Source organism: Tyto alba, unplaced genomic scaffold (assembly GCF_018691265.1).
Source record: "Tyto alba isolate M040663 unplaced genomic scaffold, T.alba_DEE_v4.0 Super-Scaffold_9, whole genome shotgun sequence".
Taxonomy (NCBI): domain Eukaryota; kingdom Metazoa; phylum Chordata; class Aves; order Strigiformes; family Tytonidae; genus Tyto; species Tyto alba.
Genome location: NW_024881330.1, coordinates 37,339,236 through 37,362,750, shown reverse-complemented (window position 1 = coordinate 37,362,750; position 23,515 = coordinate 37,339,236). Strand labels below are relative to the sequence as shown.

General features: G+C 40.5%; 1 protein-coding gene across 1 annotated transcript in view; it reads right to left on the bottom strand.

Moving 5' to 3' along the window:
• Nucleotides 1-599: 599 nt before the first annotated feature.
• CPA6 (carboxypeptidase A6) overlaps nt 600-23,515 on the bottom strand; it is an 86,245-nt gene continuing 63,329 nt past the window's right edge. The window contains exons 7-11 of the mRNA XM_042786194.1: nt 13,758-13,868; nt 13,463-13,553; nt 8,655-8,857; nt 3,600-3,684; nt 600-1,975 (exon numbers count right to left, since the gene is read on the bottom strand). Coding sequence (XP_042642128.1) covers nt 1,788-1,975; nt 3,600-3,684; nt 8,655-8,857; nt 13,463-13,553; nt 13,758-13,868 — 678 coding nt within the window. The 3' untranslated portion in view covers nt 600-1,787. The remainder of the gene's footprint in view (nt 1,976-3,599; nt 3,685-8,654; nt 8,858-13,462; nt 13,554-13,757; nt 13,869-23,515) is intronic.

Here is a 23,515-nt window from a genome sequence, read left to right as displayed (position 1 = left end):
CATTCTTGCCATCTAAATACAGAATAACTCACAACTATTGGTGCTAATATTTAATTTACACCACTGACAAGGCTGTTAGTCAAGAATCTCTGCATAGTAAAAGTTGTTGCTGTCTTCAAAATACTTTATGATTATGGTCATAAACAATTGGAAATGACTAGTGGATAGATATTTTGAAAGCTTCTGTCCACTAGATTTTTATTAAACCAGAATAGAAACTTGAATTACTCAAACAAGTCTGAACTAATCAGATCTGAACAAGCTTTCAGAAAGCTTGTTTAAAATAATTACTTTTTATTAAGAAAATGTTAAACAAATAGAATGTAATTCTGTCATCTTTGCTCACTGATTGCTTTCTGGAGTCCTGGAAAAAATGGTATTCTTAATTAAATACCGTGCTCCCTTGTCTCATAAAGGTTGCCCATTTACTAAGTTCAAGTACTTAATTAGAGACGATCCTTGGTGTCAGTAATGTTTTATAGATAGGTAAAATTGTCACATCCATCCCTGAACTAAAGCTTTAACATTTAAATGAAATATGAAGAATACTTCAAAAGCCTTTGATGAGTTTATTAACAAATCTGTTTTATTTAGCGTGTTATGACATATGAATAAACTCAAAATTAATAAAGTAAAAGAGATGCTTTTGCAGATAGAATAAGATCAAAAAAACCAGTATTTTAAAAGTACCGAAACCCCCTCAACAAGTTGTTATATTCTCTATGCTTTCATCATTATTCTTTCAAACATGGTGCTTATTCACTGTATTTCAGCTGTAAAGCTTCTGCTTTCACCTCCATCTCACTTAAAAATCTATTAATAATTCCTTTAAAACATGCAAAATATAACTTCCAAGAACAGCCACATAGCCATAGAGCTACAGAACTCACTGCAAGAATACGATAAATAAACCCATCAGTTAACATCAGTTAATTACATTTTAAGGCTAGATCCTTGAGTGGTGGAAATGGGCAGACACTGATTACAGCAGAACCAAGATGGACCAGTCAGCTGCCAGCTTCCAAGTTCCAAGTCATGGCAAGTTGCTTTGTCTCTCCATATAGCAGAGTATTGTATATCTCAATAATATTTTATTATAATTCTTACACATCTATAGGAAAGTTACATTTTCAAAGGCAATATGTTGATTTTGAGTCTACCCCAATATATACATTTGAAAATAGGTTTCTCTCAACAGTTAACAGAAACCTTGGGTCAAATTCTTGCATTATATGAAAAAAAAAATCACGAAAGTGCATATACATATGTATGTATACATGCAGAAGGGAGCCACATTGCCACCTGCAGCGTGGCCAGCTGCACCTATATACCATTTACTGTGGACCTGTGTTGGGTCACAAAGTACATATACACGAACGTAAACTTTATCCCTTGGTTCAAGAGACCCCACTGAGGGAATTCTTCCTGTTAGGGAAATGAGTAAGGCCAGGGATTGTCTGGAAGAAGAATTTTATTTCAGGCATCTGTATGTGGCCCTGGACCCGCCCCACTGAGGTTGCAGAATCAAAGCTTTATTGCAAAAAGAACAGACGACTATTTTACACCAAACTGGTAACTAAGTTAGTATATCAACTTTATGGACTTTTGTAGAGCAGATATTAAATGATTTTTCCATTTCCCACCAAGTAAATCTGGCAGAAATAATACCATATTTCCCATTAGCTTCTATAATTTTGAAGTGGCCAAGCCCAGAATGGCAACTGAACACACTGAAAGGCATCAGCACTGGGAGTAAAAAGCTCACTTCCATCTCCTAGAAATAGCTCTCAGTGACATTTCTTCAGCAGATGAAGAGTTATATTTTTAACGGCAAGCATGGTCTCTGTGCAGGTTGGTTTGATCAGCGACTCAGGAAGTAAAAATCCGAAATGGCCGGTGTCACGCAGCTCGAATGCAAACGCGTAGGGGATGCCATTTTTGTAGGCCCAGTCCATAGAGCTACCAGAACTCACATCTGAAAGAGGGAATTCAGAGAAAATTTTTAAAAAAGGTTAAATGCAGGTCACGTTGAAAGCACCAGAGGGTTCCTGTGGCCTTTTGTCTCCAGGACCCAGCGAATTATACTTGCAACTCCAGCTGTTGCGTGCCCTGATCCTGACCACCCTTCAGAGAAGGGCAGGGGCACCCAGCACCTGGTGAAAGGTGCTCAGCACAATAAAGATTAAACCCTTTATCTTCACAGGAAACAAAATTAATACCTGACTTGTTTGTGTAAAGCAAAACTTTAATAAAACAGAACCTTTAGACTAACGCCTCAAACTGTTCTTCCCCCCAGGTGAGCGTAGTCTAAAGCTTCGCTTCCACAAAGATCTCAGAACTGGACTGGAGCTCTCCATGCTCCTAGGTTTAATTTGGGTTTTTTAGGCAATTCCTTTGCAGGGAGAAGGGAGAAAGTTGATAAAGTAATCTATATGATCCTTTTCAAAGTGCTTTTAAAGTTATTTTCTCTTAATTTCTGTCTTGTTTTCTCACCATTTCCTTACAGCATGAGAGCATTTGCATAGGTGGTGTCTAATATTAACAAACCTTCCTGAGGAAGTGTGCTTCTTATGCTTTCGTTATCTCCATATGTTGATTACCCAAGACACTTATATTTATATAAATATCCATCTCTCATGTGGCCTGCTGTCTTCTGTGCAATTCTGGCATTAATTCACGCTGCCACTGACATAGCGACTGACTGCGCTGTAATCAGCACAAGACGACGACCGTGCTGCAAGATGGAGGTCCACAATAAAGTGGAGCTCTAGCCAAAACACAGCAACAGCAGAGAAGATGCAGGGGGTTACTTGTGAAAAATCTTGCTATTTACTTAAGCCCTTCGCTTTTTCAATGTCTGTTATCATTACTGAAAGCATTCAGGCCTCATAGTTTCAGTGAAAAAAAAAGTGTGTCACTGAAACCTACTGAACTTCTTTTTCTCTTACCTGTCTATGTGGAGAGCTTGCCTGACAAATGTCGTTACATATTTAAAAGGCGTATTTTAAAGATATTCTGTTATAGGGAAAAATGCATTTGAAATTGCTCTCTGAAAAATGAAAGATATCCAAATAAAGATACTGTTGCTAACATTTATCATCATCAAGACACAGAGACATTAGAAACCTGGCTTTTAAAGACACCACCCTAAATTTTAGAATAAGCTCTATGAATAGCTGTATCTATCACAGTTGCACAGAAGCAGAGGCAAAGTAATGGTGAAAAATTAAACCTATTTTGCATCATTTCCTCCTGAATATTTTATAATTTAGTAGTGCATTTACAGTATCTGATAAAAATATGCTTTTTAAGATCTCATATAGATTTTTTTTTAATCTAGTTTTATATGTTCTGAACATGTTATTTTGCTGGCTTTTGCCTCTCACATGCATTGCATTTTAATCTTTTATTTCACCGAATTAATCTTACTGCGATCAACTGACAGAATCAGTTACAAAACTTCAACTTCCTCCTTCCTCACCATCCACAACTGGAACAAAGTTCACCTTAAAGAGCATTTGCTTTCTATGTTATAAGGGTAATCTCTTTCTCACTATAGGTAGGTCAAAGTCACAAACATGTGCCAGATGAAAACTTACACAAGGTGCTAGATGCAGGACCGTATCTGTACCTTATACCGTAGGCTGACTGAAGAGCATTAACAGCATTGTAGGCTGCTGATTCCTGTGTGGGGGGAGAAAAAAACCCACATAAATTAGAATTTGAGTTAAATACTATAATGGGATTGGTACCTGAGCTATGGATCACTGACTTCTGGCGCAATGCTGTGTTCCATGAATCCATGGCTGTTAGTTTAAAATTACTTTAAAGGATAAATGCATTATTTATTTTTATTGACAGCAATTCCCTAATTCCTCAAAAAACTTGGTTAGGTATTTTCAATGTGTAAAGAAGCTCACTGCACTGTAATTGATCAGCCGTTAAGTATTTGTAATTATAGGTATATATACCAATTTAGTGACACAACAAATTTAGGCTACATGTGAGACCATGACATGAAATCATCTCTTTTTTTATGCAGTTTAAAAGCCATGTATGCGTTTTCTGCTACTGCCTGTGGATGCACTTCCTAGTCCAATAAACCTCATCTCTGCTGGGCTTGTGAAGGAAAAATGATCTCCTGATGACACTCCACAGTGGTTCAGTGAACAGAGTCAGAAGAAGGAAGGAGGCAAATTCCACTCTGAATCTCTGATGGACAGGTGAATGTTCACTGCTGGTCTAACGTTCCCTGGGGCCACATGATGTAGGCTTGGAGAACTCTTTCCACTATTGCAGAAATGTGAATTCAGTACTGTATGGGGAAAATCAGCACCTACAATTCAACATCTATATGGATACAGTCTGTCTAGGAGGTTCATAGCATCCTGTGAAACTGGGTGCAGAAGGCCCGGCCCGTGGCAAATTCTGAGGGTCAAACGTGGATAGTGCATCCAAACACAGAGAAAGGACACGTGTATTAAAAAGAAAAAGGAATATTATGATCCCAAAGAAAAGGATGCTGGAGAAGGTACAGTGAAGGCTGGGAATATCTAAGAAAACACAGAGGCATTTCCCTGTAGAGAGCAGGAAATTAACATATTTGAAGCTAGAAACTGCTGGACTTTGAATCACTGGGTCAAGCTGCAATGGTTGGTTTTTGTTGTTTTATTTCTATGAACTAGAGTGCTGTAGGTTTCCATTTATGGAAGTCTTCATGAACTTGGTCCTTACCTTGTTATTCATCAGACATCAGATGAATGCACTGGGGAAGGATTACTTTATACTCGCCTTTCCATTTACACGTTTTCCCTAACCTTCCACTTGTTTGCCATTGTCAGGGGTCGGGATTCAGGCTTAATCCTCATGCAGGCATTCTTGCTGTCAGTCTTTCTCCACCCGAGCAGAGAAGCCAGAGAAAACTGCTTTAAAACGTCATTCCAGGAAAAAAAAAAAAGTTTATTTTCACTTACTGGCCAGCAAGTAGGGCTTTGGAGAGTTCATTTTACACTTAGAACTGCTCTTAGCAAATGGAAGAGCACTTTTTTACTCCACTATAAAAATCCATCAGGCACAACTAGATTTTTTGTTTGTTCAATAGTGCCGGAGACTCTGACATTTTCAGCTTGCCCCTTCTGTTCCTCTTGCCACCGTGCAGGCAGGGACTGCTGAAGTAACCCTGCTGGGAACTTCTGCCAGGTTGGGATGTGATCGCCAGCCAGGGTGAGGGTTAATCTCCGATTCACCCAAGCACCACAGATAAGGAGGTGGGAGGAGATCTAGGGAAGGGGGAAGTGCTGTCACTTGGGACTCTTCCTCCTCTTACAGATGCCTCGACCTCTGTGAGTCATGACACACAAGACCCACGATGGGGTTGGAGGTGTTGGACCCTGTGATGGTGGCAGTGTGAGGCCACGGCCGTGGGGACTCGCAGGGCTCCCCCAGGGAGTGGGGAGCTCCAGCTGCAGCCTGGGGCTGTTGTCTGGTGCCTGCACTGAAGTTTCTCTGTCAGGCTCTGTCTCTCAACTGAAATTTGGCAAGCAGCTGTGCTTACCGTCCCAGGGCTGTGGTGTGGAGCTGGGATGGCCTGACAACAGGCCTGACACCAAGAGAGCAGGAGGCAGGGCTCAGCTCAGGGAGATGAGAAGGATGGTGAGCAATCTCCTGGTGCCATGGCAAGAGGAATGTAGGAATGTAGCCAAAGAGGAGAAGACTCCCTGTACATGAGCTACACATTGTACATCAATGAGACAAAAGAAGTAAGCCCCGCTGAAGTCTTTCCGAAGAAGTATTTCGGCAATGCCCATTTAAAACCAGCACAAAAGTACTGGGTTCTGTGCAGAGGTAGCAACCATCTGGAGGCCAGACCGAGAGTGACCCAAACCCATGTCCACACCACATAGGTGGGTGTCCCTGGGCACTGTGAACTCGATGCTCTTAGCTTTGAGGGGTGCTGCTTACTTCCACTGTTGGAGTTATGTGCCCAAAGAAGGGGACAGCTCTCAACTGCATCACACTGTGCAGGCTGGATCCTGAATAAATCCAGGCAACCCGTCTTTGAACACTGTCAAAGAGAAATCTTCACATAAAGTTACCAGATTTTTACAAAGATGTAAACTAATTCATGCCATACAAGTTCACTGCAAACGTTAAGGCAAATGACTGTGCAGGAATAAAAGGGATGAAAAGTAGGTGAAATCTAAAGCTCTCGAGATGGGTGCATATTTCTGCTGGGTTTTTTTCAATCTAAAAGTGCACTTTCATTTTAAGGATCTTAAAAGACCAGATTTCAGGAGAGTGTTAATAGGAGAGTTGCGCCTAAATTAGAACAGAATATGCATGTTGTGATCAGTACGCAGCTCTCCGGTTTCAAAGCAGCTCTGAATAATTGAACACTTTAATCGAAACGGTAACTGACAGCTCACTAGAATGATACAACCTAGACAGATACATCCTTTCTTCTGCTCGGGATTAACTGTGGTCCCCTGTTAGCACCAAATGTTATTTATCTGCTATGCATGTGGAGTCCTACAGTTGTCCACTGTACACAGTCCGTGTAGACCAACAAAGCTTGTGCCACCAGCAGCAGGCAAAAGAGATCTGCCACCTTCCAGCTCACTGTAATTTCCAAGGGAACCAGAGAATCTGAAACCTCAGCCTAAGTCACCATTTTAGACACTTCAAATATTAAAGACTATTCATTTTGGAGCCACCAGGGGATGGAGCCTTTGGCTGCAGGCAAATGTTAAAACACACAAATAAATAAGGAACAGTATTCCATTCATTTTCACTATGATCCCCATAACGAGCTTTCTAAATAACAGGAAATTACTTCAGTTTCTTATTCCAACCTCCTTGTTCTTTTTGACCCACTGCAATAAAAATTATAGAGCCCAAATACTGGCAAAATATTGAGAATTGGGATTTGGCTTCCATTTGTCCAGGGCTGTTGTCTAAAACAGTATCTTTCTTTGTCCCTTTAGGACTGTGCTCCACCCCCCTCTGATGAGAAGCCTGATCCAAGGTCTCACAAACCTGGGGAACACCTACTACACATCAAAAACTGGGTTCCTTTGGTCTAGAAGCTGTGGACAGAGTGATAGAATGTGTGTGCTGAGGTGCAGTTACTCCCTGTCTCAGGGGGACCTTAAAGATCATCTGGTTCCAACCCCCCTGCCATGGGCAGGGGCACCTTCCACTAGACCAGGTTGCTCCCAGCCCCGTACAGCCTGTCCTTGAGATGGAAATAGGCCTTAAGCAATAACAACAACATGTACTGTAGATTTATTGGTATGTGTGAAAACTGTCAGTTAGAGAGTCCTTTTTCTTACAATGGATTTCCTGCCAGTGTCTGCTGTTGCCTTACACTACTCTGGTTATTTTCATCAGATACCAAATAATCATCTACTTGCAGAGGAGATACTAACTCTTCCTTCCACCATGTCTTTATCTTCTGCTGTGTTGTCTGTTCTTAAAAAAACATTCTTGCACCTGCTGGTCTACAAAGGAATTGGATCCCGTGGTTTTAAATTCCCAGTCTATGTTTTTTGGTAAGTAATAGTCACCAATTCACTTGGGGAACTCCTTTCTCCTTGCCACTCCCCAAAAGAGGGTGGAGAAGGTAGAATAAGAAAGATTAATCTATTTATTCACAGACAGTGCAGGGCAGGGTGGTCAGTCCCCGTAAGTCTCATATTTTCAGTTCCTCTGGCTGCTTAGTTAACTTCTAATTTGCTCTATTTCCCAGGAATGACATCAGACAGGAGAAGTTTTAGTAGCTGCTGAAATTAAGTGTTTTAACAGAAATAAACCCACAAAGAGAGTTTAGTTTGTGGAGTGCTGGCTGCTCAGCATCCTCACAGAGCAGCTGAGTGAAACTTCAGAGGAGCTCCAGGGACTGACAACATCATTTATTCTGCACAGGATAAATCTAAGGTGCAGGGTTTTATGTACAGGAGGCTGGCTAAAAACAGACCTTAGACTATGAGCAGAGAAAATAGTTCTTCTGCATTTGGATGAGCATGGCATATATGAAATGTACACATCTGTAAATCTGTAGGTTTGCACCAAAAAAATGTATTCTTGTTAATTTATTCTACTGGACAAAATCCTCTGATGTGAATTAACTGCTTGTCTTAAAGGGTTATGTCTGAGCAGGATGATACATAAAGCAATTGAAGCTTTACTTTTGATGAAATCTAAGGGATTTAGCCTCTAATTGATAAACATAAACAATTTCAATTTTATTTTGTTCATAACATCAAAGATTATCTTTGTGCTCCTTGTGTTTAAGTTCTGAGCATGAAGAGACAGAATTTCAGCTAGATGCCCAAGGACTTAACTACATAATTCCCATTACAGTTAATTAAATAAAATGGTAATAACTATAATAAAACCCAGGGATTTATCCTATAAAGTAATTTAAAGGGACCGATGGATGGAAGGCACTATACCATTTTAATCAAATTACCGCTGACTCATTTTGAGTGAAGGTTATATAACCAGAAATGCGATTGCAAATGGATGCAGAATAAATACCACTCAATATTAAGTACGTGCAAAATGTTAAAGAAACAAGACTCCTCTCTCAAAACAAAATATGCCAAAAAATATTATATAGGGAAGCATATTCTCCCAAGTTTTAATGTACTTACCACGCAGCTGAAGTTTGGAATAGTTGCATATTTGTAAGAGTAAGGGTACAGCAGCATCTGTGCATATGCATGGAAGGACAAATAGGCTTTTATTTGTTTCCGATGTTTGCGGAGAAAATGAGCAACAGCCTTTACTTCAGGCTCAGACTCAGGAAAGGGACCACAGTAGGTGTCATCGCATGGGTGAAATGAAGCACCTTCATCTAGAGGTGGAAAGAGAAAGTTGATGGTGAACAATCACAGAGAATTTCGAAGGGTCAACTTCTGGCTCAGCCTGTGTGGGCCTGCGTGCAGAAGTGTGAAAAGCAACAAACAAAAGGCTTTCTTGTGACCGATGGGCCTGAGCCAGTGGGACCTTCATACAGCAACCTGCTTGTTCATCTCGCAGACACACCAAGTTCCCAATTGGCCAGCGACACACAGCTGTCCCCAGAGGACATATTTTTAACCCAACAGAAAAAAGGAGAGCCTGACTTAATCGTACTTTCTTCCCCGGCTTTCCATATGAGCAGTGCATGTAATGATGGCATTCCAGTATTAAAACTATTGAAGGGTCTCAGCTGGCCTGTTTGAAATCAGAGCTATACCTCTTTCACTAGTCATTGCCAAAACAAATCTAGTCTTTAAGAGCATTTTAACGTACTAGCTACTACAGTGGTGGTTACAATGGTAGGTAGATAACTTCAACAGGCATAATCTTACAGACTGTTTTAAAACATGAGAATAGTTCTTCACTACTGCTTATTTTTACTCTTGAAAGCCTCACGGGAAAAAAAAAAATGACAAGCCACATGGGATGACTGCTCAATTAGCTAAAACAGAAAACATCTCAGTTTGCACAGGGCTTAATTTTCCTTCAAGTTTGGGGCGGAGGTTCAGTTGTGAGGATATCTTTCACCACATCAACCTGCTTATCTGGCAGTAAGCTACAGAAGTTTAGCCTGCCTGTAATATCCCACGAGGTACTGAAAGGTGAAACTCAGGAAAGGAGATGTGGCAGTATCTTCTTTATCATTTAGCAATTCTGGATCTAAGCCACAGTCTCATTTACAGCTTATGGCCTGGGCCTAAAAGAACAATATTTATGCAAATCCACTCTGCTTTTTTTATCCACTGTGATTTCAAAATGCCACGCTTTACACTGACCCGCAGAATAATAGTTTGTTTGTGACATTCCCTAGTGTCATCAGGGACTTACAAAAGCAGTGTTTTATTTTCCTTTGTACAGTAAGTACCGCCATTTTCAAATAATAAGAAAAGAGCAGGGTGTGAGAAGGCATAATAATATGAACTAAACCAGGGTTATGCAATCAACCTAATGTTGAAAAAATTAAAAAGTAGAAGAATTTCATGCTGTAGCTCCATTTGTAATACGAAAATCGAGGCTACCATTCAATGGCCACAGGTGGGGATTTCAAAAGGTATTAGTGCTTAGATTGCAGTGGATATGGAAGGGTTATATAGAGGGCAGATGGTCTCCTCCCTGCAGAACAGATGGCCATCAAGTCATCCAAATCCCAACAGCACTCTGCCTCAATGTCTTGTCAGATAATACAGCTAAAGAAGAGCTATTTAACAGAGCCTCCAGAGCCTTTGCTTTTTTTAATGGATACATCTCCTGTAACAGTGTTGTACACTGAATCATGAAAATGGACATCACTGTTAATAAACAGAAGAATCCTTCAAGCTCGTCGTAAAATTACCCAATAGTAAAATATGACTCAGTTTAATGATTTTGAGTGAAGAAAAAAACTCTCTAAACTGCCCAGCCTACTATCATGAGCCATTTGCAATCCCAGCTGTAGTTAATGCTTCTCCTTAAGTGAAGCTGGCTGGTAGCAAAAAAAAAAAAAAAAAAATGGTTTCCATGGTGGACTTGGCTAATGTAAGGATATCCTCAATTTTCATACTGGAAGTTCTTTTAAAGTAACACAAGGAAAAAAACCTACAGTACCTATCAGCTCCCCTGAAATTTCTGAGTTACAGTCATGAGAAGAAGATGGAACTGCATAAAATGTTACCATGCTGCCTTGTTTTTGTACCTGGTAACAGACTGGGGAAAGACAAGTATCTTCCAACATCTATCATGAGATCAAGTGTACAAAGAAAATGTGTCACAGACTGATAAAACCAATGCTTTGGTACAGAAGGAAGACTGGGAGGATGAATGAGCCAGAGCATGATTCTCAAACTTCCTTGCAGCCACTTCTTCTGCCAGTATGGGGTACTGTCCTCAGTGAGCAATGGGGTGCACTGGAAATTGGGGTACACTGCAAATTTTAACTCCCACTGTGGCTCTCCTGGGGGCTTCGGATGCAATCCCTTTAACTGAATTTGCCCTATGCCATAATTTAGTTCTAAGTACCTCATTACTGGCTTTAAAGTTGCTGTTTATTTCATGAACATTAAACCACTGTGCTAGTTATTGCACATACATATATATTGCAAGGTGCATTTCTACCCAGAGATCTTGCTGTCAGTATTCACTTGGGTCTGCGTGCAATTTCTGTGCACTATTTTGAGTACAGGCAGCTGCAAAGTAAAATCTACCACCACCAGTGATACGGCCCTTTTCTCGGTCTCTAGAGAACACAGAAGCAACCTCATAAAGCTTACATCAAAGTCCTACACTGGAAGGGACGAGGAAAGCAGAAGGGATGCTGTGTTATCTTTACCAACTAGCTCACTGCAGCTAGCATTCAGCAGCTTTGCTGGGGCTGGATTCTGCCACAACTCACCTGCCCTGGAGCCCCACAGTGAAGTTCAAGCCTGGCTGCAAGCTGTAAGTGTGACTGAACTGAATTTAAAGGTTTTAAAAGCATACGCAGTATTAAATGTTAAACGCACCATGATTATACGAGCTTCAAAGTGTGATATGATCCAGATTCTTCTCTGCCTCATTTAGTATCAGATTAATGAGAACATAGGGTGCCAGGTGAGGATCCTCTGAGCACCAGTCAGCCCAGTTCACGAAAGAGCTCTTTATTCTCTGGCAAAAAAGAGAATTGGAGTTTGGGGTCCACTGAGGGAAGCAGAGCATATGTTTGGTGGGATGACAAGCAACCTTGTATTTTTTAAACTCAGGGTGGGGACCTGTCTTTCATGTTCAGTGCAGGGGAGAAATGCAACAAGTAGTGGATTACAACACACAACGTATGTGTGTTATAGTTTCAGCCTGGAAAAAATGTTTTTTACTAAAAACTAAGCAAACATTTTCAGGACTGAGTAAAAAGTATGCTTTAATACAGCAGCTAGGGAGCAAGAAGAAGAAGAAGGAGCAGAGTGATTTGAACCCAAGAAAGATTAATTAGGACTAGAAAGAAAATGCACTGTGTGAGCATTAATGTTGCACTGATAGGTACCTATAATATGGCTTTGAAGACTTTGTAAGGGAACTGTTCATTCCAGCTATGCCAGTGCCTATCTTCTGAACAGTAAATGTATGTCCCCAAAATACCTGCAGTTGTGACTTATGCACTTAAGTAAAAGGCGATAACAGTGATGCAGGACTTTGGTTCATTTTTACACTATTTTTGCAGCATAAAATTGTCTTAAAGATCATAAGAGCAGCCCTGGGACTCTCTTCTGTAGTGGCAGGATTCTCAGCTAACATAGGCTTTCTGTAACTGCTTCTGTGCCAGTCCTCTCTTTACTGCAGGTCTATACTGTATTGAACGTATGCTTCTGTTCACTCGCTTCATTTGTAACCTCCCCAGGCAGATTATTCACATTCACTTTTATCCTTACATTTCTCAATTTAAATAATCCAGTCGCTGCAATCCAGACTGTACAGTGCTTACTCCTACTGCCAGTCACTGGAGTACCCTGGAAACACCTAGAGACTTTCAGCAGAAGAGGGATGGGCTGATGGGAGGGAGGGCTGTTGTGGTAGCACTGTGCAAATGCAATTTCTGTCTTTACAAGTTTGTAATGTAAATATGGAAGGTGGATGATTGCTGGAGGAGAAAACAGCCACAGAGAGAGGTGAAGGAGCTTGCTCAAGATGGGAGAGCAGGTCAGCAGAAGAACCAGGTATATATTGCTGTATTTCACAACAAAGTGCTATTACTTTCTGCTGCACCAGAACTTGTATGGCTGCTTACTCCCGTGGGAGTTGCACCGCCTTGCTGTAAGATTTAATAAAATACCATTTCTTCTTCAGTGGACCCATTCCAAATCTTCTGCTAGTATTCCATTACTGCTGCAGTCTCTATGCAAAATTGAGGTCAATTTTTATGAAAGTATTTACAGAAGTGCTGGGAGTTTAAAATTGGATCTCCATGCACTTAGAACCACCTTCTTTCTTTATTAAATCACTAATAATAGTGGCCTTAAAATATTCTGACATTTCTCTGTGAGGCCAACAAAGCAAGTCTGACATTTCCAAAGCTAAAGCCATTTCAGGGAAATGATGAATTAAATAAAATGGAGTTTGAAATGTTTCCTAAAGCTGTAGTCAGGTAAATTCTGAAATGTGATGGGCCAGGCTCAATACTGTGCTTCATATTATTTACATGATTGCAGAAATACAGAATAGCTGTATGTGCAGTTTTTTACTTTTGCCACACTTGCCGTGAAAACTTTTTACTTGTGATGAGATGTGCTTTTTCAAAGTTCAGGACTTTTATTCCTTTAGAAGCTAGAAGGAATATTTGAGGCCTGTCTTGTGGCTATATGGGAAAGTAGCTTCAACTTTAGCTATGAAAAAGAGAATATCTCACAACAGATGTGACCCAACCCACTTCCTCTCTTGAGTAACTAAATACAGGGTAATCTCAACTGGTGGACCAGAGTATCTCCAGACTTACCACACCATTTCACTTTCCAGTTGCGATTAGCATCAACGCCATGACACCGAAACCTTGTGTTCTTTGATCTTGTTTTTCTCCAAAATCGATCCTAATATAAGTTATAAAATAGTTAAATAGCAATATTGCAATATTTTGGCAAAATTCTATTTGTACACGCAACAAACCAACCCTGGTAAATATATTCAGTAGTGATGGGACAGATTATACAGAAAGTCACCTTTGAATGATATAACAACCATTTGATCTTTCCTGTCTGAACAATTTTTTGAATAGCATTACTGATACTACTTACATTTGTCCAGCTAAAGTGATATCCATCCACATTAAATACAGGCATGATATAGAAATACAGATGAGTTAGCATCTTTCTCATAGCAGGATCGGTCTGGTATGTCTGAAGAGCCTAAAGCAGAAAAGACAAAGAAAGTAGTTTCCATAATAAAAATGATTTCCCAACTAAGTATTGTGACAGTCACGTAGTCTTTGGCAGTACAGAGGCCTGATTTCATGGCATCACTGACATCCTTAGAGCTATACTTGAAAAGCTGACATCTTCCTGCAAATATGATTAAAAGCAGCATGTGAACACGTGAAAAAGGTGTTGTAGGGAACTACAGGAGTCAATGCCTCAAACACTCCTCAACAGAGAAAGCATCAAGGACAAGTTGTGGCCTTTGTGATTAGCCTAAGGAATGCTGCCCAGGGAAGGGCAGAGCTTATCGAGGGATGCACGGCTCCACTACTTTGCTGCTGTAGCACCAAATTCCTTAGATAAGCCTCAAAAAAGACTGATAAGCTAAAGGCTGGACAATTATCCAAGGGAAAAAAAAAAACAAACTGAGGAAGAAGTAAAGGTGGTAGGAGGGAACAAGACCACCTTGTCTCTCATGGAAATCAGTTCTGAGTTTGTGGAATACCTGCCTCTCTCTGTCTAGTATGGTAATCAGCTGGTAAGATGAACTTAAAAGGTGACAGACTTTTCTGTGTGTGCATCCACCACCCAAGATAAGCAGATGTGAGACAACACTGGAATCTGGGTGGTGAACCAGACTCTCCTTTCTCCTTTCCTTTCCCCCTTCCTTTCCTCTTTCCTTTCCTTTCTTTTCTCCTTTTCCTTTCTCCTTTTCCTTTCTCCTTCTCCTTCCTCCTTCTCCTTCTCCTTCTCCTTCTCCTTCTCCTTCTCCTTCTCCTTCTCCTTCTCCTTCTCCTTCTCCTTTTCCTTTTCCTTTTCCTTTTCCTTTTCCTTTTCCTTTTCCTTTTCCTTTCCCTTTCCCTTTCCCTTTCCCTTTCCCTCCCACATTCCTTACTATACTTTTCCAAGTTCAAGTTGTTTCTTACTGCAAGTAAAACATTTTAACCAGTCGTTTGGTGTTGTTTCACCTTAATTTGACCCGAGGGGGTCACAGAACCTTTATGACTCCCTGGGCAACCAGTCCAGGTGGTAACAGGTGTATATTTCCTCTGCTTTTTGGTTACTTTCAATACCAGAGAAAATACAACTCACATTACAGAGAAGCAAATGCATACAAAGTGTTTCTTGACATAGGAGCTGAAAGTCGGTGGAACAGATAGTTGACAAGACGAAATCATAAACTTAGTTGAATTCCTCAACTTAGTTGAGGAAATGAAATCATCATCTACCAGGTGATGATTTGGTGAGGTCAGAGCATATCTTAAAGTGTTTAAGGCTCGCATTACATAAGCTTTTGTTGTATTCAAAGTCATTTACTATATGCATAATCATCAATACAGGCAGCTTATTCCTTTATAATTTAGAAAACCCTCTACTTTTGTAGAACCTCAAGTTTAAAGGTTAGTAATGGAAGTCTAGGTAGGGAAAGTATTTTTTTTTTCCATCCTATGGAAAAACGCAGTAAACCAGAGGCTCCTCAGCAGTTCTGTTTGCTAGCACCAGAGATGGTCCTTTGCCAGTTTCAGGAAGCTTGGACTCCACGTGCTGTCGCAAAAACTGCCCCTTGTCATAACTGGGCATCAGACTTGCATCCTTCAAAGATTAAGTATTGATTCTGTAAGGCAAGGAATCGAGTTCTTCACCTGGCAGGTGGAAAGTGTATCACAGCAACGCTGGGTTCAGCCTGAGGCTGGCTCCTCTCCTCCTGGTGCTGTGATTACAGCCTCCTGCTCTGCAGTATTTCTGGCCCTTCAGATCCAAGAAGTAACATGTTTTTGGGGGACAAAGGGAGGTGCTTGCTCTAAAAGGGAGATGTTTGCTCTGAAATAAACTAAGCTAAAAGCTTTTCAATTGACAAATGCCAGGGAACGGTGTGAAGTACAGGAATTCAGTACTTCTGGGCTCCTAACCATGCAGCTGTTTGGATTATTGAAGCTGCCACAGGAGCTGATGGATGCTTTTTGTGGAATACCTGTAAGAAATACCCATACAATTGGACATGTCTGGGGCTGAAATTTACTCATGGAGGAGTCTGAACATTTTTTTTTTCCTTTACTGAGGGCCTAGTGAGACTTCTAAATACTCTTTTTAAGCTGTTCATTATCCACCTCTCTGTTGTGCAGTGCTTTCTCCTCATCCATCCTCATCTTCCCTCCCAGCAGTGCTCTGCTGTGCAGGTCCTTCAGTCTCCCTTTTGGATCCAAAGCAGCATGTCACCCCTGTGCAAAGCCACCGAGTCACCCAGTGCTACTCCACACCGAGCTCCTCTTCTGTTTCAGCCAGGCAAGAGGAGGGGAAGGTGAGCAATAGGGGCCCAAGTGGGCACAGCGCAGGATGAAATGAGACTGGGACAGCACGGCGTGGAACACCAGAGGTCCGAGGGACGAGATGTTGAGTGAGGGTAGGGTTATCACAGGGGAGAAGAGGATGACGGCAGGTTCTTGAGCAAAGCTTGGTGGAGCCGTGGGCTGCCTGGGAGAAAGTCCCTGGCCAATGCAAAAGGTTACAGGTACCCTGGCCCAGCTGCCAGAAATCCCCCAAAGATTCTTAGCTGGAATGGTGTTGCATTTAAATTCTATTTACTTGTATTAGGAAGCCACATCAAGGCTACAAATACATTTGGATAAAAATACAGGTATTCAGGGAACTGCAGCTATAGCAAAAAATGATTTTGTCAAAACAGAAAGCAGTGGTTATTCAAAAATAATGACCATGAAAACAAGGGCTCTGTTTCATTGATGTTCCACATGCAGAAAATACATCCTGAAGTAACTAGGGATACTCTGTGCATTAAGGCAGTCCTGCACTTAAGTCTTCACAGGATTAAGAGCCTATATGGTAAGTACAGATGTTAAATCTGTAAGACTGTTCTTACAATGGAAACAGAGCCAAGTCATGCTCCAAAATGTGAGTCAAGGAGAATGAACATTTTTATCAGGTTTATTTCAGGGAGAAGTAGTTTGGCTGGAGAGGAAATAGGGCACTACACACCATGCCCTTGATTTTTAAATGCTTTTCTCTTTTTATTAACAAATTAAGCTTGGGTTGTATCTCCTTGGTGGGTATTTACATATCAGTAATAAGGAGCTTGTAATATTTGCTTGGATCTGTATTTACATATGCCATTATTTTGCTGTCAGTTACACCTGTAATTATGCATTTTGTTACACTGTAGTGTTATATACTTTATTTTAAACTGCAATGCTAGAAGATTAAACTATTTAAAACACTTTTAAAAACAGCTCCTTAAAATAACTACAGATAATTAATTAAGGTAATACATGCCTTAAAAATTGCATGGGTGACCTTTGCAAATTTTTCAGAACCCTTCCAAATTTGCTAAGAGTGACAGAATGAAAATACTTGAATTAAGACTTTTTAATGTTCAATATTTTTTAAATCCTGTGAAGAATATATTTTTCATGGTAGGTAAAAGCACCACCATTCAAAACCCGAAACAAAGCGTAGACTGCAAAATGCCAAGCACCTTTCCATTTTTTAAAGCTACTCTGTGTCATTTTAATGCCTGCTGTCATTGACAAAATACTAGGAGAGACTTCAGAAAGCATTACAGTCCCCAGTGATGCTCTTAAAAATTTTAAGTCTTAAAGTTGATTTAGAGCCAAATATGTCAATCATTCAGTTCAGTTCTTTAAAGCATATATGGTTTATCTTAATAATTTGTTTATCCTTTTAGAGTAGCATTTCATTAAAAATGTAATGGACCCGGTACAGCTTTCTTCTTCATGGAAAACAAGAGTGTAGATGATGTAACCTGGTGTAAGGGAGATCATATTCACTCCTTCTGCTGAAACTATTTTGTTCTTCATACTGTTTTTATCTGGCAATTTTATTTGACATATGTAATCAGGCAACACAGGCTATATAACCTTACCTCCCATAATGGGGAGATCTTTGGCAACGTGCCTTACAGTTACTAAGGTGTGTCCTTGCTGGAGCAGAGCCCACAGCTTGCCTTTGAGTCACACTGAAGTGACTCTCAAATCCTCTGACCAACGCTCATGAGAACCAGCCCCCCCAGCAGTGTTGAAGCATTTTCTCTTCACTACGACACAAGCAAGATGAATATAGACCATTAGTGAATTAACTGCATTGTAGTTTGCACAGAGCTCTTGGAATACAAAGTACTGTGAATTTATACAGCTTGATTCTGCTTCCCCATCGTGCAATCAATAGCAGCTTTGCTGCTGAATGTGCAGAGAGTCAGACTGGCCCAATAAATGCTGAATAGTGTTATTAGTGAATGAACAGATGATACAGGAACCCTGCCAACACCATGCAGGCAATCTGCCTGGGGGATGGGGGAAAGTACCAATGATTAATAGGAGGGGGCTCGATCATCTGGATCAGCAGAGTGGTGGTTGTTGATAGAGCTACGCCAGCTTAGGCTGGCTGAGGATCTGGTCCCTAGGAAATTTAATTTGGGGGACGAAGTGAACAAAAGAGCTATACTGTAAACTGCCAAGGAAATAAAACACAAGAGTTTAAAATGGATTTAGGATGCAGTTGGGCTTTTCATAAAACAAGGGGATTGACCGAGAAGGACAAAGCAAGGAGACTGGGTTGAGAGAAACTCTGAAATTGCAGCTGAGCTTAATAACGATTTGCTGTCCCACAATTAATTATTATTAAATTTAAGGTAACAATCAGCTCTTGCTGCTTCTGGTTTTAAATTAAACAATCACGCTGAATTAAACAATTACTATTTTAGCACAGGGAATTGACTCCATTGCTATATTACCAGAAACCACATAAAACTGCTTCCGACAAAACAGGATTAACTCTTCCATGCCATTATTAAGATATCCGTTAAAACATCCTTTCTGACAATAACAAACAATGTTTTACTATTGTCTGTACATCTTGCAACTTATCAGGGTGACACTATGATATGCCATTCAGGCCTTCATTGCCACTTAATCAGTTTGGCAGGTTAGTAGTTGGCTCTGCCTCTGTACTTGGAAGCAGTACATCTTTGTATCTTCCTTTCCCCTTTTACTGCTAGTGTCCTGCTTTGGCACTAGAATCACAAGCAGAGTGGTAAGCCCATTATTAAGGCTAAGATATAACAGAGTATCTAAAAACAAACGGCTTAAAACAAAAGGGTTAAATTTTCAAGGCTGAAGCTTGAACTGTGTCTGTTTTTTTTTTTTTTTTTTTCTCTTCTAACTCCAAGCAAAACCTTCCTTCCTCTTTGGGAGCATTTCCCACAGGAGGAACCCAGAAACAACAACTGAGAAAGATGAGCATGCTGCAACTACTCTGCAACACTCAGAAGAGAGCCCATAAAACAAGTATGAAAGGAAGGACCTGCAGGATCCCAAACGTTTGCATACACTGCTACTTAAGGGTGCAAATGAAGAAGTTGCTGAAGCAGAGAAGAGGCAGAGGGATGATGGCATGATTGACATGTTAGAGAAGCAAACAGCAGCTCCAGGAAGCTTATGCAAGGCTGGGACCACCCAAACGAATGTGGGGAAGATGCTGCATAGTTACACAGATCTTAGTGGAAATAGGAGATACAACTGCTTGGTTCCACTCTGAGAGGTAGTGCATAAAGAAACCTCATAGGTCCCAAATAAATTAAGGACTGCCTAGCAGGGAAGGGAAAGGTGTGAGTTATTCTGAAGTGCTGTGAATGCTCTGAAAGGGGCAACACGAACTTCTCTGCTAGTAATGGTTTGAAACTAATGCCCACCAACTTGGTACAGACCCACTGAGATGTATACCTCTGAAAAATGTAATTCTTAAATTTTATGACCTTAGTTCAGGGTAGTACATAATGAGGGCAACCCAACAGAACTCACTTACATACATTGTTTAACTAAATTGTTGAGACACAGATTAAGATGCAAATTATTGCCTGCAATTCCATTTCTGGAACAACTAAATTGTCCAACACATAGAATTTTCTTGCATAGTCCTTTCTTGTGCTCAATAGTGTTTCTGCATATCAGTAGTTTTACTGAAGTTCTAATTCCTCAGCATGACCATACAGGAGTGGACTGCTAAAATACAAAGCAGAATTTCTTCCCTAGAGCAAGTAATATATTGGAGCAACAGTGTGAATTCTCTTTATGCCTTGAAGAACATACCCAACAGCTTAAAAGCCTTCACAGGGTAGAATTTGAATGTTCTAGCGATTAATACTTACATAAGTGTTTGCACTAGCAAGTGTCATTGAAGAATTCCGACTACAGGTACAATACAACTGCAGGGTTAACTATATTTTATCAAGGTGCACTCACATTGTGAAAAATGAATAGCTGCAAGAAAAATGAAAGTAATTTTTACCTTCTTAAGATCATGAGTAGGCAGGAGGATGCAGCTGAGTAGTTGAAAGTACACAAGAGAAATAATACAGTACTTATTTCCTTTTGGATATGGAAAACTGGAAACTATTTTAACTGTTTTTTTGCCATTGTGAAGATGTCACAGCAAAGGAAAGAACCTTCTCTGAAATGTCTTACTGTTGCATAAAACCGGGGAAAATCCACCATGGACCAAAAGAGGAAGAAATACTGCAGAGTATAAAAATGGCTTGCCACAGCTGCTTTTAAAACAATGAATCACATGCCTCGTGGTGGTGATACCATGGTACTGCACTCCATCTTTTTGGCATTGGTTTAAGATTTTATCCATTAACAAAAGTAAGCATCACAACTGAGGGCCCAATCCAGGAAACTCTTATTGGTAGCATTCATTGCTACTATATTTTCCTTTCCTTTCCTTCCCTTCCGAAGTGGTGCACATTAGTAACCTCTGTTTTCAGTAGCAAGGATGTGCCGGAGAGATGCTGATACTCAGAGTGAAGTGGGATATAATATGGCTGCTGAAATAACTGAACTCATTCAGAATTGAACCAGCTGTGGAGTGGAGGGGGGATGTTGAGTAGTGGCAGAGACTACATATACACAGGTGTGATTACTGCACAGAAACTTCAAATGGCAGGAACAGCATTTGGAGGGTGAAAAAAAAATCATGAGGATAAAACAGATGCTGCATTTGTATCAGCGCCTCTTGCTGTTGAAAGGCTGATGAATGAAGTACTGAGTGAAGAGGCTGGAAGAGGTGATGTCTCTGATGGAGAAGAAACAAATAGCGTTTCAGGCAGAAGCTCCTGACAGAGAAGAATGAGTTAGCTAAAGATAAGTAAGGCTGAGTGTTTCAAATATAGATGCTGCAGGATGAAACAGATGGATTTTTCCTCCAGATAATGGATATATAGGGAGCACTCAGAGAAGTCAATTTTTTTCTGAGGTTAGGCAACTAAAAAAGACAGCTGGGGAGACTAGAGTCTGGCAAACAATAAAAATTAAGTTCCAATGATTGTATTGCATTTACTGAAAGAGCTGCAGAGCATTTGTGGAGAGATCTGTCACCAGGTGATTGGTCCTCCAAGGTGGAAAAAAGCCCAGTTTTCACAGTGCCATCATCACTAGCAGCTGTGAAAGAGGCTGCAGGAGGCTAAAATACAGCCCTTAGAAGCTTCTGGTCTTCCTAAAACAAGGGTGAACTGAAAATTGATGAACAGGAGGCAAACCAAGATAGGAAGATTGCACAGGGCAAGAAGACGTGATGGTTTAAAGAGCAACAAAAAATTTCAAGTCAAACCAACATCAGCAGAAAGGCTTTAGCTGGAGGGAACAGGCCTCGGAAAGGACTGTATCCAGCTAAAAGGTGAAAGGAAAAACCTATAGGTACAGCGATTGTTTTGGCCTTGCATGCTTCTGATTCAATTCAGAATATTTGAAATTATTTCAAAAGCTCTTCAGGTTTCTGAGATCCAGCACTCAAAGATATGTTAAGAATAGTGGCATATCTGTCACCAGGAGGAGTGGCATAAATGTATGTCTTAGAGGGAGAGGCTGTCGTTGCTTTATTTCCTCTATGGTTCAAAACTTCTGCCTGGAGAACTCCAAAAAAATGGAGATGGAAAGCCTATCACAGGGGATGAACTAACTACATTGTCTCAAAGAATAACTAAATATAAGTGTAATGAGAATCCTTTAAATTAATATTAGTCCAAAATCCTGGACTGTGTGAACATGACATTTCAACTGTACCTGTTCAAAAGACATAAGCCTCTTGACATGTGATAGGTCAAGTGTATTATCTTTAAAAAAGATTAGTGTACTGCTTCACATAACTATCTTACACGCCTCCCAAGATCAAGTGGGTGAAAAACTTGTATCTGAATTTCATAATTAGCCAGTATTTTGAGGCTCTGGTAGTTATGGATAGCAAGGGGAAATAAATTTTCTGACTCCTTTGAAGGATTATCAGTTTTGATAGAGCTCAGCAAGACCCAGAAATGATCCAGAATGTGAAGTTGTTTTCCTGACAGTGTGGACTTGAGCACTGGAATGAATGACTGAGCGCTGCAGATGTTTTGTCCATCAGGATGTGGACTATGGAATTTTGCAGAATGAGTACAAGTGCTACACTGACTTTCAACAGATCTTAAAGTAGGAATACTTATAGCTTTATGGCGTTCTGACCACATGGCCTGCATGGTGCAGAAGAAGTGCCAACCCTTTTTAATGTTTGCTGTCTGGGTCTCCTGCTTGGATCTGCATCTGATCGCACTGTTGTCCTTACTCAGTTCTCCATATGTGTATGTGCTGTTATTTTAGGTATACTGTCTTTACAGTCAAGCACTTCATAAACATTCCTGAGGCAGAATCTGAGGTCTTGAGCCCTGCAAAATTCCTGGTAAACTCTGGTCTCTGGGGCCTGGTCCACAAGCCTAAGGGCTGGCTAACTGGCAGTATGCATGCCATATGCATCCCATAATGTGACTCATAAATCAGTCTCAAGCTTAGAATAGTGGGGGCAGGTGTTGCCATTTTGCATCTTGGACAGTCTGTGTGTCTCTCTTAGCTCATTATTATGGAATGAAAAGATGGGATTCAGGCCTGGTTTTGGCAGCAATCAATACTAATGTCAGCATTTAAAAAATAAATTAAAAATAATCTACCCCCAGCCTTTAGCTTCTTTGTCTGAGGTTATCTATCTGCTCCCTGGGTGCATGATGAAGTGCAAACACATAATCTTGAATAATTTGGGAACTCATATAATTTGGACCATTGATCACCCACATTTCAGAATTTTGACTTTTGGCCATGCACATCACAAATTAAAGTATACAGAGCATACTGATATTCTTTTCAGATTTGGGATTCTTCTGAGATGAGACAGCTATTACAGCCCATCTTTAAGGGATGATGAGCAGGGCTTCAGAGGTACGGTTTTGGATTCTTCTACTATACAGCTCCTTCCCAACGGGCCTGTGGATAGGGGTGAGGGAACATTCACGGGTAGACTAGCAAAGTCAGTGCCCGAACCAAACTTATCAAGTCACCTTGAACAAACCTAGAAAGCTCAGAAGTAGTTCTGAATATTTTTTCAGCAAAGACCTTAGATATTGGCTAGGTTCTGTCCCAGAAGAAGCAAATGGTAGTGCTGCTCATCCAGGAAAAAAACCCCACCACAGTCTCACATTTAAAGAAAAGTGGCTATGTGCAATGCAATGTAAGCTGACCCACATTCAAAGAATAATAATATTTTGAAGAAAAGTCCCCAAGATTTAAACCTTTGAAAAATATAAGGGAGTC